Source organism: Tachypleus tridentatus, chromosome 7, assembly GCF_004210375.1.
Source record: "Tachypleus tridentatus isolate NWPU-2018 chromosome 7, ASM421037v1, whole genome shotgun sequence".
Lineage (NCBI taxonomy): Eukaryota > Metazoa > Arthropoda > Merostomata > Xiphosura > Limulidae > Tachypleus > Tachypleus tridentatus.
Genome location: NC_134831.1, coordinates 174,956,264 through 174,972,935, shown reverse-complemented (window position 1 = coordinate 174,972,935; position 16,672 = coordinate 174,956,264). Strand labels below are relative to the sequence as shown.

Genomic DNA, 16,672 nt, shown 5'->3' with positions numbered 1-16,672 from the left:
CGAGCCTCCGCCATACTAAACATGATCGCTGTGTTGGCGTTATGATGTGATGGTCCATCTCACTATTCGTTATTAAAAAGAGTAGACCAGCAGTTTGCGGTTGTTGGTGATGACTGGCTGGTCAATGTTTACATTATCATGCACAAAACTGCCAAGAAAGAAAGTATGTCGGGACTTTCATGTAAAGTCTATTTCGAAAGTGTGAGTATGGATACAAGTGAGAAGGCTGCCAATTCACCCACTTTATTTGCAACCAATAAGCCACTGGTTTTGTTTTTGTATTTTAGTTTTGCCAAACAATCAAGAAAAAATGACCAATTAAGTGTCAGAACTACTTGCAGGTAAATGTGTTTGCTATTTGGAACATCGTAATAATACCAGAAAGTGTTTGTATAAATATTCCTGTTTGAAGAAGGAAAGTCAGTTGTCACGACCTCAAAGTTAGTTCTTTGTGTGCTCGAAGACAGTTCTCCCTGAGCTAAAGTGAGTCACAGCCATCACCAGATGAATCTCTGAAGAACAGTAATGACCACCCATGTGATGAGTCTACCAAACGTTTCTCGCCTAATCTCTTTGTAAGTAACTTATTGCTATTATTTCTAATATCGGATAACATAGTTGAAATATAGTTGAGTTATACAGTGTAATGACTAAGTGATGTTATGGAAAGTATTCTTGATGAAACAAAAGAAACCAATAGACAATGTAAACCTATAACCGTTACAGTTACGTAGATGAAAGTGTTATTGTTATTCAGTTCCATGGGTGGAACAGACAACAATTAAGTTTAGATAAGTTGAATAAAACTGCAGTAAGTTTAATTGTAACTTAAGAATTAAGACAATCAACCAAGAGACTTAGATGAGATAAAACACTACATTAACTACTATCAAATCGATTATTATAACAGACAATATATGGGACGAAACATGTTAAAACAACACAGGAAGTATAATTTGCTAGTACTGAACTATTGGTTTAAGTAAGCTCGTGAAGAATCATTTTAAGAACTTCTTTGACAGTTACTATTTGTAGCGATCTGAATGTAAATATTTTAAACGACAAATAACAACAGAATAAATTATTAAGTAAGGCTTTATTTCCTGGTAAACGTTCATTACTGCAGAAAAAACTAGCAAGAGGCGAGTCCAGCGCCATCTATCACAAGGGTTTCTCCAATAATAAAGGAAGCCTCACTTGAAGCGAGAAAAGCGATGGCAGTGGCGACCTCTTCTGGTTGTCCCCACGCCCAAGTGGATACATACGAGCTGCATCTTTCATTTTCTATAATATATACATTTGAAGAAGTCCAGTTACTGATGTGTTACGTTTGAAAGTGAAAAATAATGTTTCTATATAAGTATTACATAAATATTTATATCATATCAATTATTGATATGGAGAAGCCACCTGTTTTAACCGCTGACACTACTGTACAGTTGTGTATTGTCGTGACGTCAGTAAAATGTGCACATGCCATGAAGCGCGAGAAGAATTATGCATTCTGTAGGCTACAGCACAGCATCACATATGAACGTTTAAAGCAATAAATACAAATTTTTCTTATTCCTAAATTCTGCATTATTTACTATTGAAACAGAACACTTTCAGGGACCTTACGTGAGTATCTTTAATTCATACACAAACATTATAACTTTGTCAATAAAATGGAAGCAGACACGATATTATATATTTGTGTACGTGGTGCATATAGATTGCTTTTGTCACTAATCTGTGTTTGTGAATTTTCATATGTTATTGGAGGCCTCATTTTGCTTACTAAACCTGGTGGAAGAGTTGTTACAGGTATTGACTGTTACTATATAACGCGCTCATAGCTGTTAGTGTAGAAAGAGTTAAGCAGCACATTGTCTCGAACGTTAGACCTATCCAACAGTAACTAACACGGTAACCAATAAACCACTCACGCCTAGGTATTCATATTCATTCAAACAACACAGATTAACCAACATCCTATCTCGTTGATAATCATAGTTTTGTTCAATGAGTATAAAAATAATCCAAAATTTATTAAGTATCTATAATATCGATAGATATTAGATATTGTGTGTGTGTAGATACACCAAGACAAAAATATTTCACGGAGATTTTCATCGCAATTATTTTAAAGAATGTTATGATTTAGTAAAGATGACTGGACACCTTGTTAACAATAAAACTATATTTTTATGGTTTTATTTAAAGGTAAGCCTGTCAAGCTTAACTGGTAAAGAAGGAATTTTAACCAGAAACAACAATAGATATTCAACTCCACTGACCTTTAAAGGGCTATGAATTCTATGAATACATAAGAAATAATAATGTGGTATTGGTACAAATATAACGAGATATTTCTTCTTGTAAATAAACTCACCAAAATATCCAGTCTTTCGTAGGTATTCAGTGTTGACTTCACTATTCGTTCAATATCCGATTCTATGATTAAATCACCGATGATACACAAAGGCTGAAACATACAAGTGAACATTTTCAATAAATTAAAAGATTGAATCGTGTGGATCAGAGTAAATGTTTCTGGCAAATGATTATAATTCGTTATATTGACTGATTTATCTGCCATTTTGGAGAATTGCAAAGTTATGAAAAGAAAAACAGGAAAATAGATTATGATTTGTTTCATAGTAAAACCGCATTAGGCTATCCGTTGCGACCACTGCGGAGAATGAGCCCGGGATATTAACATTATAAGTCTGTACATTACCACTTCAAGAGTTAAACAATTTTAAGGAAAATGATATAAGTATCTAATAATGATTGAATATATGATACACAAGAAAAATAGATTCTTTAATCCTACTCATCTAGTGTGCGCGAGGCACAGAAGACATAGTATATGTCTTATAGTATATAAGATCTACAAATTTAATGTTTGTTTCGTATTTGGAATTTCGCACAACGCTACTCGAGGCCTATCTGTGCTAGCCGTCCCTAATTTAGCACTGTAAGACTAGAGGGAAGGCAGCTAGTCATCACCACTAACTCTTGGGTTACTTTTTTACCAACGAATAATGGGATTGACCGTCACATTATAACGCCCCAACGGCTGAAAGGGCGAGAATGTTTGGCGCGACTCGGGCGCGAACCCGCGACCCTTAGATTACGAAGCGCACGCTTTAACGCGCTAGGCCATGCCGGGCCTACAAATTTAATAACAAAATGTTTATATTGTGAAACCATCTCCTTGTTTCAATGGAGAAAGTCGTACAGTCTCGGTGGAACAAAGGTAACATAAACAAGTTAACCTTATATGTTTCGAAGAACAAAACACATACGCCAATCATCAGAGGAAAAAAATTCAAATTACAATTTTAGAACGATTCCAGAAACAAAAGTTTTTATGAAATAATAAATAAATAATATAAAAATAAAAGTTAATACAAAACAAAACCAACAAAACACGATAAGCCTAATAAATTCACAATATACGTAGTATAGGCCTAACATATAAGTTACATTCCAAATGTATAATAACTTTTTAATAAAGTAACAGTTAAAACGAAGTTCATATTTCTTGATGACAAGAAACCCACTTGAAATGAAAATAAATCTCAAAACGGCTGGTATGGGTATTAAAACTTTTATTGACAAGGAGAGAACAACGTTTCGACCTTCCTAGGTCATCTTCAGATTAAAATGGCCTAGGAAGGTCGAAACGTTGTTCTCTTCACATCAATAAAAGTGATAAAACCCATACAAGATGTTCGTATTTGCTTCACTAGATGTCACGACCTGTATTTATATGATATCAGGTAATGTGGATACATAAACATTTTTCTTTTCAACATTTATCTGGTGTTCTTTAATTCGTACATTTAAATTTCTTGTAGTTTGATTGATATAGATTTTCGGACAAGAATGAATCTCGTAAACATCAGTTTTAATAAAAACATTCAAAGGGTTTTAAATCTCTATATATAAATGTGAAATCAGAATATTACATGCTATCATTCAGGAATCACGTATGTTGATAAGGTACGTGTATAATAATACATTAATTGTGTGGTGGTACTCTAACTTTCTTGAACATGAAAACTCTCACCATACTGAAAATAGTGTCAGTGTAAAATATAAACCATTTTGCCAACTAGCTTTCTATGAGGTCCTTACCATTACAGAAGAAAATGTAAATATCTCGATTACTATCTATCTAAAACACTTCTCTGTCACAACCCAGTGAAATAAATAGTGTTTATTAAACTACTCTAAAAATAAATATACCTCAGCATCATTTAAAGACTCTCTCACTATTTATTATGCTGCTTAACTCACATGTCGCTTACTTTCAAGTTTTCTACGTTGTTGACTTAAAAATTTTAATAGTTATAATGCTTTAATGACTTACTAAGTGACTCATTAACTGACTGATTTACTCATTAACGGACTAACTAACTCTCTCATCCTTTTTTAAACAATATTCGTTTCTATAGGCGTCACATGTCATCACGACGTTATGCCAATAACTACCTCTAGAACATACTTTGGATTACTTTACCTAAACATAAAGAATAATCTATTCAACATCAGAAGTATTTACCATTACATGATGCAAAATGTCCGTTGTTGATATTCCATCCTCATCTTCCTGGGATGTAAAACGATCAAAGACATAAGAATAAAATATAAAAATAATTATGTTTATATTTTTATTAATTTTTAATTGATAGATTTTGAGTTTCAAACTGTTCACATAAGATAAACTCCTCTATAGGAATACATTCCTCGGGTTGTCAACTTTAGTTCACTGTATTTTGTTTTCAGTATAATTGTCACATTCCAATTATATATGATTACGTTCTAATTACAATTAATTGTTTTGATTATAATGTATCAACTTTCACGTTCAATGTATTACATGTTACTTATTTTTTATCAAATTTTACTTATTATCTGTTACATTATAGTTAAAATTGAGTATTTTAATTGTAATGTATCACTTATTAATGATAATTTATTAAGTTTTATTTACAATGAATTTTGTTTACTAACCACGTTTCACTAGAGTTAGACGTTTGTGAATCAAGTATTTGGAACTTTTAGTTATTTGATTTCTCTGTTTGCACGTATTTCTTTGTGCATTCATGAACAATTATTCTCGGTTGAGAAAACTATCTTTCAGAGAATACATTATACAACCGAGATGTGAAAATACTTCAATGTATTTTCTTCACAGGCCCAGAACAATACCAGAGTTGTAAGAACTATATATTTTATTTTTCTATTTTGTTTCTTAATTAAATGTCAAAATAAGTTACTTTCTCATTAGTTTCTACATCCTTGGAACAACAATTCCAATTTATATGAACATATTTTAGTTCGATGAAATACTAATATGGCGTCTTTCCTAAAAAAAAAAAAAATTACATTTGCCACATTTGTTATTTAAACATTTCCTACCTGTCCACATTTAAAGTGCATACTGAAGTGATTTACACATTTTGATGAAACATTTAGAAAAAAACTACCTTTACACTCCAAATATCTCTATAGATTTTATAAATTAAACAAAGTTTCGTCTGTGTGGCTTCATCAGGTTTAATATGTTCAAATATTAAACGTTGGATAAAATGAATATAAATATATACACTGCTGGCCAAAATCTAAAGCCCAATGAACGTAAAGAAAAAAATATGCATTTTGCGTTGTTAGACTCAACCACTTATTTGAGTAGAGCTTCGAAAGATGAAAATAAAAATAAAAAACTTTTTAGCATTTAATAGGGAAAATGTGAAAACAATAAAAGTAGTCTAAATACCAGCTGGTCAAAAGTTTTAAAACCATACTGAAGCGAAGCGTTAATCGGTAAACACGTGATGAAATTTAGTCATTTGTGTTCAAGCATTAGCGTTGTCAACATTTCTCACTGACATTTCCTGTGATATATTGGGTAAAAATATAACAACGGCTGAAACGTTGACAGAGTTTGAACGTGGCAGTATTGTCGAACTGAAAAAACATGGTCTCTCTCAACGTGCCATCGCTGGTGAGTTTGAGCGTAGTAAAACTGCTGTTCCAAATTTCTTAAAAGACCCTGAGGGATACGGAACGAGAATTTCACGTGGTTGGCCCAAGAAAATTTCGCCGGCGTTGAGAAGGAGGACTTGACGGGCTGTCCGGCAAGACACCAGCCTATCGTCGAACCAGTTTAAGGCCCTTTCGGACGCAGAATGCAGCTCAAGAACAATTAGACGGTATCTACGAGAGAAAGACTTTAAAAACCGTTAACGTCTTCAAAGGCAACGCCTCCTTCAACACCACGAAACAGCTCGGTTAAACTTTGCTGAGAAGCAAGCACCAAACATGTGACGTAGAAAAGTGGAAGAAGGTTTTGTTCTCTGAAGAAAAAAATATGACGGTCCAGATGGCTTCCAACGTTACTGGCACGATAAGGATATCCTAGCGGAGACATTTTCTAGACGACACAATGGAAGAGGTTCCATCATGATCTGTGGTGCTTTCTCCTTCCATGAAAAATGGAGCTTCAGGTTATACAAAGGCGTCAAACAGCAGCTGGCAACATTAGCATGCTAGAAAGAGCATCCTTATTGACTGAAAGCCCTTGCTTGTGTGGAAATGGCTAGATCTTTGGGCAGGACATTGCTGCAACACACAATGCTCGCAGGACAAAGGACTTTTTCATGGCGAATAACGTGATTCTTTTGGACCATCCAGCGTCTACGTCCGAACTAAACCCCATTGAAAATTTTTGGGAGTGGTTGGCAATGGAAGACTATAGAAATGGACGTCAATTCCAAACAGTGCATAATCTTCGTGAAGCCATCTTTACTACTTGGAATAACATTCCACCCAGCCTTCTACAAACGCTTATATCGACCATGCCAAAGCGAATGTTTGAAGTTATTCGCAATGACGGCCGTGCATCTCACTACTGAGACATCTTGTTGGGCATTTCATACCCTGTTTAAGTGGTTGAGTTTAACAATGCATATTTTGTCTTTATGTTCATTGGCCTTAAGATTTTGACCAGCAGTGTATCTGGAGTAAAAACATACTTTTTTCTAATCTTTTTATCTAAACATTTATTATGTATTAAGTACTTCTATGTTACATAGTGTTGTGTCTAAATTGAGTTTTTGTATTGAATACTTCTATGTTATATCATGTTTCGTCAAACCTTTAGATTATAAGGTGAAACTGCTTTGCACTCTTCAGCAGATTTTGTCAAATTTTCTTGGTTCCTTCCAGTCAAAGCTAGCCTCACTCCCAGGCGCGAGAACAACACGGCAGTGGCTCTACCTATCCCTGAACTAGCACCTAAATGTTTAGATATACACTTAAGTATCTTAATTTGCAGAAGAAGAAAGAGTTTATAGCTTTTAAATAAACATATAAAGAATGAACACTTAGTTCATCAATATCAATATGAATGTTGTTTATTTTAATTTATTGTATTAAACGTTTATTTTATTTCTAGTTTACAGCCCGTGACAAACGACGAGGTAGGTAAAACCACCCCAACCCCACAGTTAACCTTAACCTTACATTTTATAACTTACTGAAATAAACACATTTTGTGAAATAAAGCTTGACCAATGAAGAGTTAGTAAAGTGTAATCGAGGCAGTCAAACGTTGGTAAATTCACGTGAACCAATCAGAATTAAGATCATTTGTGAAATGAATTCGTAACGTATTCATTAATAATTATTGGTAACAATAAGTAAAATTAACAACTTCTAATATTTATAAAATATCCAGTGTGTTTTGTTAAAGGTAAAACATAGATTTTTTTCTTAAGATGTATAAAAATTCGTAAGACCTCATTCAAACAATGGTTCTTATGTTATGTTGCATAGCAAGAAAAGTATAACCTAATATTAATATTAGTCTATGTACTGTAAGTATAAAGTGAAATGTATAAACAACGAATTTTAGAGTAAAAAGCCCGCAGACATACCGCTGAGCCACAAGTGAGCCATCAAAACGACACTGTTTTTTTTTTTTACATAAAAACATTTTTTCACAGTATTTCTCAAATGTAGCAATGTGAAATAAAAACATATTTAATACGTTTATTATAAAATAGTACTGATTGATTGATAATGGATACAGAAATAGTTATCAGATGTATAGTTAGAATAGTAACGGTAAGAGGACACACAACATGTTTTTATTATATAATTTTAAATACACCTGTGATTATCGCCACCTTCTGGTCAAGTTTCTTATCTGTAGATATAGAGGTTACCATCCTATATGTTTATACAAGTAATCTAGAAACAAACAGCAACATACAATTTTATTCTCAGGTCCCAACAACGTATGGCTCCGTTTTAAAAATGTTAGTTTGAGAAAACAAAACAGCAACAAAAACATCACATAGCCTTAATTTTATCACGTTAAATATAAACAACCTTCAAACGATAACACAAGTCTATTGCCTATAGCGAGGGAGAAAAACAAATAAACAAATTATATATTCTTACACAAATAGAAATTTTGTGTAATTTTTGTCAAATTTTTATGACAAATATTAAGCTTCACTAAAGTTTTCTGTCATATAGATTTATATATTATATTACTTCATGCAGAATAACAGACTTACCTGGAATTAGTGGACATCTGAATGTTTGTACATCTCTTTACCTTTACAATCAGACAAACTGCTGGTTGCTGATTCATTGTTAAGCAGGGAAAATTCTGGCTACTGATTGGTTGGTTAGGTTCATCCTACAATGTTATTCTTTTTTTGTAACTTTCCGTTGTATCTACAACATTCACAAAACACATGACTGATAAAAGTTGACTTCGAACTTTTCTTATTATGGAATATGAAGTATACAGTAGTTATAGTTGCAGCATTTTTACCAGAATAAAATGTCACCCTGTGGTATAACAACTATATGTAGTTATCTGGTGATCGTAATAACACGAAAAACTGGCGGATGGATGCATTGATATTTTATAATACATAAGTTTTAAGTTTTACGTAACAGGGAACTTCCTTTAATTATATAACTCTTTTGATATTAATTTTAATGGTTCAATAATGTGATTTCAGTTAACTCTGTAAATTAATATTTCTTTTTCACCAGTGTAAACTAATTAGGGGTCGATAGTTTGTAAGTTACACCACCAGGATATGATGTACCTTTACCTAAAGTGAACATTGTTTTGTTTCTGCTCTAAGAGATCGACATGCACGATTTAATTGAAGAAAGTTCAATAATTCTACTCAGTCAGTGTTTATGTATGATAGTTTTCTGGTATACCAGCAGATGGCTCTCGTGTAGCCTTGCGCGGAATTCGAAACAAACAGACGAATGAACAAGCGATTCCCCCTCCTGGGTATCCGAAATCCAACATACCCGAATACCCACAAAGGAGAAGCGATTGCCAAGTCACACTTTGTACTTGTATATAGATGCTGAATATCTAACAATCTACGACAGGCAATATGGGGAGATCCACTATGATAAGAACTGTGTGTAAAGGAATAACAGTACTATGATTTTTAACGTGATCACGTGATCATTGTGTATCTAAATATTTCAGATGAACTTATGTGACTTTTATAAGCAGGTTAATTATATGTCAACAATACTTGTCTGTCAGAGGAAATGGCGATTTGTTTGGATGACTACTTCTAAAAATATTACTACATCTTCCAATGTATATATTTAATATTAAGTTATCCAACTTAACATTTTACAATAGATGTTTATCAATAATTATTATTAATCGATATTCATATGTTCGTGTACTCAAAATGTAATTGTAATATTTATTCTCTTTGTTTAGATTTAGTTTGTTCGTTATTTTGTAAAGTATCAACGATTATTAAAAATCGTAGGGCGAGGAAGGTATCTAAACCTGTAACATAGACGGTATGAGTCACGATTAGGGTTACGTAACATTTCTTACAACAAAATTATCAGAAGTCTACCGAAAATGAGATATTAGAATTTAACTTACTAAGATTGAATAAAAATCGTTTTAATAACTAGAACATTTAGAAACATGATATATATATATATATATATACATATTATGTTTGCAGAGTGACTTATTAGTCAGATGTTGCATATATATATATTAATAGACAAAAAAAAACAAATGATACTATTGTCTATCAGATGTACTTTTCTTCCCAGAACATTATATGTAGTCGTCACTTTCAGCTTCGTATGAACGTGCCATACCAATATATCCATAAATATATTGAGTTACATTTTTACTTAGTGTCTAGACTGTTGGTGTTAGATAAGATTTGTTTTTAAAGTGGAAATACTACTTTGACACCATAGATATGATTAATATAATTACGACAGAATAAACAAATAGCGGTAGGTCGTATGGTTAATTAATAATTTAAATCTTTATTTAGACTTTAAACATTAATTGGAAGTGTTAGTTATGTCTTGTGTATATTCAATATCACATCATAATTTACCTGATTTATTAAAGAATCTATATAATGTTTATTGGACCATTTTACAGCATTTCAAATTTTCATGTATTAAACAATTATTAGTATTCAGAAGAAATGTGACTTACATTCACAAAAAATATAAATAATGACTGTATAACGAAGATTTCCTGAGAAGAGAGACATGTTGATAAACTTTCCTGTTTATGCTAACCACAAGTAACGCTCTCAAGGTCGTAATAAGTGTTACTAAAACTTCTTTAGAGACCGAATTGAGATTGTTAACGACAGACTGACGACGTCACAGCATGAGAGAAGCTTCGGTGAATGTTTACATTATCATGTACAAAACTGCCAAGAAAGAAAATATGTCGGGATTTTGATGTAAAGCCTATTTCAAAAGTGTGAATATGGATATAAGTGAGAAGGCTGCCAGTTCACCGACTTTATCTGCAACCAATGAACCACCGGTTTTGTTTTTTGTATTTTAGTGTTGCCAAACAATCAAGAACAAATGACGAATTAAGTGTCAGAACTACTTGTAGGTAAATGTGTTTACTATTTGGAACATCGTAAGAATACCAGAAAGTGTTTATGTAAATATTCCTGTTTGAAGAAGGAATGTCAGTTGTCACGACCTCAAAGTTAGTTCTTTGTGTGCTCGAAGACAGTTCTCCCCTGAGCTAAAGTGAGTCACAGCCATCACCAGATGAATCTCTGAAGAACAGTAATGGCCACCCAGGTGATGAGTCTACCAAACGTTTCTCGCCTGATCTCTTTGTAAGTAACTTATTGCTATTATTTCTAATATCGGATAACATAGTTGAAATATAGTTGAGTTATATAATGTAATGACAAAGTGATGTTATGGAAAGTATTCTTAATGAAACAAAAGAAAACAATAGACAATGTAAACCTATAACTATTACACTTAAGTAGAATGAAAGTGTTATTGTTATTCAGTTCCATGTGTAGAACAGTCAACAGTTAAGCTCAGATAAATTGACAAACTTTTAACGTTCTTCCTTTGTTTCTAATCCAATTGTAGAAGAGATGTTGGTTTCTATAGTTGCAGAACTGTAAATTAAAAATAAGTAAAAAATAAGAAGATGCATGTAAAATATTTAAAATATTATTTACGGATATAATTTTCTCACAAGTTTTATCTTTTAGTGCAAGTAAAAATATTTTTAGAACAGGTATAACGTTTCGATCACTGGTGTAATAGCTATAATTTGTAATAAAGTAAATTTATATCAATTATTATTTACAAAACGTAACTATTGGTGATATCATTTCGGTTAACTGCTTGTTTGGAATTAATGAGCTATGTGTGCTCTACCCACCACGGGCATCGAAATTCGGTTTTTAACGGTGTTAATGCGTAGACATGTTGCTGTGTCAGTGGGGGGCAGATGACGTCAATCAAAGTATTCGATTCTATTCAAATTCTCACAGATTTCACACGACACTTCACATTAGAAACTGTTAGTACCATAGTGAATAAAAATGGCAACTAATACTACAAATTAAAGTGATTATATATTTGGATATCCTATTGATTTGTGCTTTATAGATGAGTTAAGAGATTAATGTGTATTTTATATAAGGGACCAGGAGCAGTCTGAGATAGTTTGTCCAGAGAGTGAATCTTTGTGGCCTTGGATGTGCTTTAAGTGTGACAGTCAAATTGAAGTATTCGGTCACACAAGACTTACCAGATGATTGATAGTGAACTCTGTTAAGAATATCTCATTAAATGTATGTGTAGGTTTACGTGAAATAGTAAATAAAAATATTTGTTACAATATTACTGCTTTAAAATTTTATTCATTAAAGTTTACTTATTTTCTAAGGATACAAAGTCCATTTTATAAGGAAATAGAATCTACAACGTGAATGTTTAACACAGAGGTTAAACGGCCAGGTATAACTGTTTTTTTAATTTTAAACTACTGACCAGACGGAAGGTGTATAAGTAACAGCAAACGTCACCAAAAGGCTTTTTTCGAACCTATGACCTGTAAAAAGGGATTGACTGCTACTATATAACGTGCCCATAGTTGATAGTTTAGAACGTGTTGAAAAGCACATTGTCTCGAACCTTAAACCTGTCCAACAGTAACTAACACAGTAATCAAGCAGGAAATAGTAAACAGAAACCCCTGCCTACTCTTGTGATTGTACCATCACTACAACTATGAACCCTCAGATTCACCAACAGAGTAGGCTAAACATTAGGCTACGGCCAGCCTTAAATAAAAACATATCAAAATATCGCATGTACCTAAAACGTTCATATGAATATCGATTATACAAAAGGAAAGAAAGAACAAACTTACTTTACTGAGTTTACTCTGACATGCTTGGGACCAGCAAGGTCTGAAAACGATAAAAAGATAAAAATTGAAAATGGAGAGAGGATTTTATTGTTACAGTAACAATGTTTTTAAAACAAACAAAACTGTGAATTTGTTTTATTTAATGTTTACATTGAAACCTCCATCAACATTAAGTTACTTTCTCGGATTATTAATAAATAAATAAATACATTTTGTGTGCGTAGTTACACCAAGACAAAAATAGTTCACAACGAAATACATCGTAATTATTTTAAAGAATACTTACTGTCATGATTTAGTGAAGATGACGGGACACCTTGTTAACAATAAAACTATATTTCTGTGGTGGAGGTATAGAGTAAGCTGTAGTTTCACGTATAATACTATGTGGTGAAATTACGCAAGAATATTTAGTGTAGTGGAGGGGTTACTGCAGTGCATGGGAAAAATTCACTAATACACTATGTTCACTAATACATTCAATTACTTATTAACTGATTAACTAACTCTATCACTCTTTTTTTTTAAAAAATATGTGTTTCACTGTGCGTCACATGTCATCACGATGTTAGCCAGAAACTCCCTCCAGACTATACTTTGGATTATTTTACCTAAACATAAAGAATAATCTATTCAACATCAGAAGTATTTACCATTACATGATGCAAAATGTCCGTTGTTGATATTCCATCCTCATCTTCCTGGGATGTAAAACGATCAAAGACATAAGTATAAAATGTAAAAATAATTATGTTTATATTTTATTAGTTTTTAATTAATATATTTTGAGTTTAAAAATGTGTTCAAATATATTTGCACTATTATGTTGTTTTGTCATTAAATGGTGTCAGCATACGTTAAAAGATTAGTTTTATGCTCCAAACACAAATAGTTTTAATATCATAACATGGCTATAGTGACATTCCTGTTTCAGAAATTAAATCGTGGTTTCTTTTTCGAAGCAAGTATATTTCTTTTGTAAATGACTATTATCTGAAAGAACAGAATACATTACCATTTTAATGTGGTTAATTCTTCCATTCCATTACAGAATGTAAATTTCAACATTATAGTAATGTTTCACTGATCCGTGTTAACAACTGAATGAGACAGAGTGAGAAAACTTATAATTATTCAGAATTCCTACATACTTGTACCAAGAATATGTCATAATGGTTCTGCTTGAATGAACATACTAATGGAATTTAAGGTCTGAAATAAGTTTCATGGTACCTTATCCAGTGTCTTAACTACATAGAAAGAAGCTAGCAAGGAACATATGGTAAATGTAGATACTAGAAGAAATCAGTTTAATAGCACTCCACAAATAAGTTTAATTAAAAACAATCTTTAACACTATATATTAAGTTTTCTAGTGACGCCACAGAACAAAAAATTGTCAGCAGAGCAGAGCAGAGCAGAGATTCCTATTAAAAGCTTTACATGATGCAGGTTGGACTTTCTGACAAATTGCTGCATACTTGAAATGTCCCTCAAACACTGTCAAGTGTAACCTAGATCGTGAGATCAAGACAGATAAATTTGAAAATATAAAAGGAAGAGACAGAACACCGAAACACTGATGTTATATATCTTTGAATATTGAACTATCTCAGGGGTGTGCAACAGGCGGCCCGCGGGCCACAACCCGGCCCGCCAAGCCATTTAGTGTGGCCCTAGTTGTTGTAATCTAACCATGTGGCCTGATCTGTAATCCAACGCAAATGGAATATTTTTAAAAGCATCGATCCTACGGGATTCCCAGGCTTCGACTCGACAAACTTCTAAAATTATCTTTGCTAGAGAGGAGCAGGCCGAATTCGATTGGTCGGCCTCCTTAGGGCATGAATAGGTGACGTGCACTAGCACTATTGTCTACGACTCAACGTCATGTCTTGAAACTCGCCTTCGCCCGCTGGCGACAATTTTCCCTAACCTCTGCTGTCCGTCATTCATTATTGGTAAAAATTTTATTATCTTTTACAGTTACTACAAGAGATTGAAGGTAAATTGATTATTATTTAGCATATTGTTGTGACTTTACTGAATTTATTAAAATTTTTGCTTTCAGATGCATCTGATTCTATGTACAGTGTGACCTCGTTATTCGCGGGGGTTACGTTCTTTACCCTCCCGCGAATAGCGAAAACCCGCGAATATTGGACGCAGTTTTAAAACGTATATGTATGCGATTATATACTATATGAAATGCTTCCCAAACACTAATGATACTTATACTCATTGATGCAGTAATAATGTAGCAATATTGCATACTGTTATGTATTTCACTAAATTGTACCGTGCGTTACCGGGCTGTTCTTTGCCGTTTGCGTTGTTGGGGAAGCTGAGGCAGTCAGCCAATAGCAGTCCAATCTTGTTTGGTGAAGACGACAATTGATAAAAACGGCTTGATTGAGTAAATACAACAGAAATCTCCTCGAAAAGCCCTTTCAGTCTCTGTGACCTACAAAAACGCAGTTCGCGCATAACCCGCGAATATGCGGGGCCGCGAATGGCGAACCGCGAATAGGCGAGGTCACACTGTATTTTGCTATTCTCAATTAATTTAAGTACCGGAAGGCTATGATCGGGATGCCAATTTAGAAACATGTGTTTCTGTCCATAAGAGGTTCCATGTGTAAATAAATTCTATGTTTTTTTCTACTTTGCTATTTTCGTGAGAATAATTTTGTTTTGATTTCAGGGCTAGTAAAATGTCAGCAGTTAAGAAACGAAAAATTGATGATGAGGAAGGTTATTCAACAGTGAATGGTGCACAAAATATCTTGTTGTCCCACATAATCAAGGTGTTGTCTGCCTCGTCTGTCAAACTACAATTGCAGTCATGAAAGAGTACAATATTAAGCGACATTACGCAACTAAGCACTCCTCCCAGTTTGATGAAATTGTTGGTCAGGCACGAAAGGACAAAATTGAACATTTAAAACATCCATTGAAAAGCAACAAGGTGTTTTACCACTTTCAAGAAAAATTCAGAACTGGTGACAAAACTGAGTTTTAAGCTTTGTGAATGTATGGCAGAAAAGGGAAAGCCTTTCAGTGATGGAGAATTTATTAAAAATTGTTTAACAATATTCACAGAATATGCATGTCCAGAGAAAAATATTTGGTGGAGCAAACTAGCCTTTCCGCTTTACTGTCTCACGCAGGACAAAAGATCTTTCAGAGGACATCAAAGAAACTTTGAAAGAGAGATTGAATTCGTGTGAAGCTTTCAGTCTGGCTTTGGATGAAAGCACTGATATCAATGACACATCCCAACTTGTCATCTTCATCAGAGCTGTTACTGCAGGCTTTGATGTTTTCGAAGAGTTTTTAGATATGGCAAGCCTTTCCTCCACAACCACAGGACAGGATATTTGTGAACAAGTGCTTAAGGTTGTAGAAAAGTTTGAACTGAATCCTTATAAATTATGTGGTGTTACAACAGATGGTGCTCCTTCCATGACAGGTAGGACAAATGGATTCACCAAGAAATTTCTAACTGCAATTGGAGCACAAGACGTAGTTGTAAGCCATTGCATTATTCACCAAGAGAGCTTGTGCACCAAAGTTCTGGATTTTGCAGAAGTCATGAAAAATGTCGTCCAATGCGTAAATTATATTCGAACACGAGGATTAAATCATCGACAATTTAAAACTTTTTTAGATGAGCTGGACAGTGAGTATTCAGATGTTTTGTACTTCTCTGCTGTACGTTGGCTTAGTAGAGCTGCTACTTTGAAGAGATTCTGGAATCTCCGAGAGGAGATTAAGTTCTTCATGGAGAGCAAACGTCAGAATGTGGACTTCTTGAGCAATGAGAACTGGCTGAATGACTTAGCATTCCTCACAGACATTACACAGCATCTGTCTGATTTAAACTTAAAACTACAAGGAAAAGTCAACTTGTGAATAAGTTGT

General features: G+C 33.5%; 1 protein-coding gene and 2 long non-coding RNA genes across 4 annotated transcripts; 2 read left to right on the top strand and 1 right to left on the bottom strand.

Annotated features, from left to right (window-relative positions):
* The first annotated feature begins 409 nt into the window (after nt 1-409).
* Nucleotides 410-1,285, top strand: LOC143257303 (uncharacterized). Its single transcript, XR_013031775.1, has 2 exons — nt 410-575; nt 1,127-1,285. It is a non-coding gene; the product is annotated as an uncharacterized LOC143257303 (long non-coding RNA).
* Nucleotides 1,078-8,549, bottom strand: LOC143257299 (putative oxidoreductase TM_0325). Its single transcript, XM_076515748.1, has 5 exons — nt 8,171-8,549; nt 7,154-7,293; nt 4,556-4,603; nt 2,375-2,467; nt 1,078-1,284 (listed from the first exon to the last, which is right to left on the bottom strand). Exons 1-5 carry the CDS (start codon nt 8,226-8,228, stop codon nt 1,162-1,164), a joined length of 462 nt encoding a protein of 153 aa, XP_076371863.1. The 5' UTR covers nt 8,229-8,549; the 3' UTR covers nt 1,078-1,161.
* A 37-nt stretch (nt 8,550-8,586) lies between these two features.
* LOC143257301 (uncharacterized) lies at nt 8,587-15,609 on the top strand. 2 transcript variants are annotated; one of them, XR_013031772.1, is made up of 2 exons: nt 8,587-11,186; nt 15,453-15,609. It is a non-coding gene; the product is annotated as an uncharacterized LOC143257301 (long non-coding RNA). The 2 variants fall into 2 exon arrangements; XR_013031773.1 differs by lacking the exon at nt 15,453-15,609 and adding an exon at nt 12,017-12,216.
* The last annotated feature ends 1,063 nt before the right edge of the window (nt 15,610-16,672 follow it).

Excerpts from the sequence above, each read along its gene's own strand:
- LOC143257299 (XM_076515748.1), bottom strand. The coding sequence starts at position 8,228 with ATGGTAACCTCTATATCTACAGATAAGAAACTTGACCAGAAGGTGGCG. Across the intron at positions 7,294-8,170 it reads GAAGGTGGCGATAATCACAG|GTGCTAGTTCAGGGATAGGT; the intron begins GTGTATTTAAAA and ends CTAAACATTTAG. Across the intron at positions 1,285-2,374 it reads ACGAAAGACTGGATATTTTG|AAAATGAAAGATGCAGCTCG; the intron begins GTGAGTTTATTT and ends TATATATTATAG.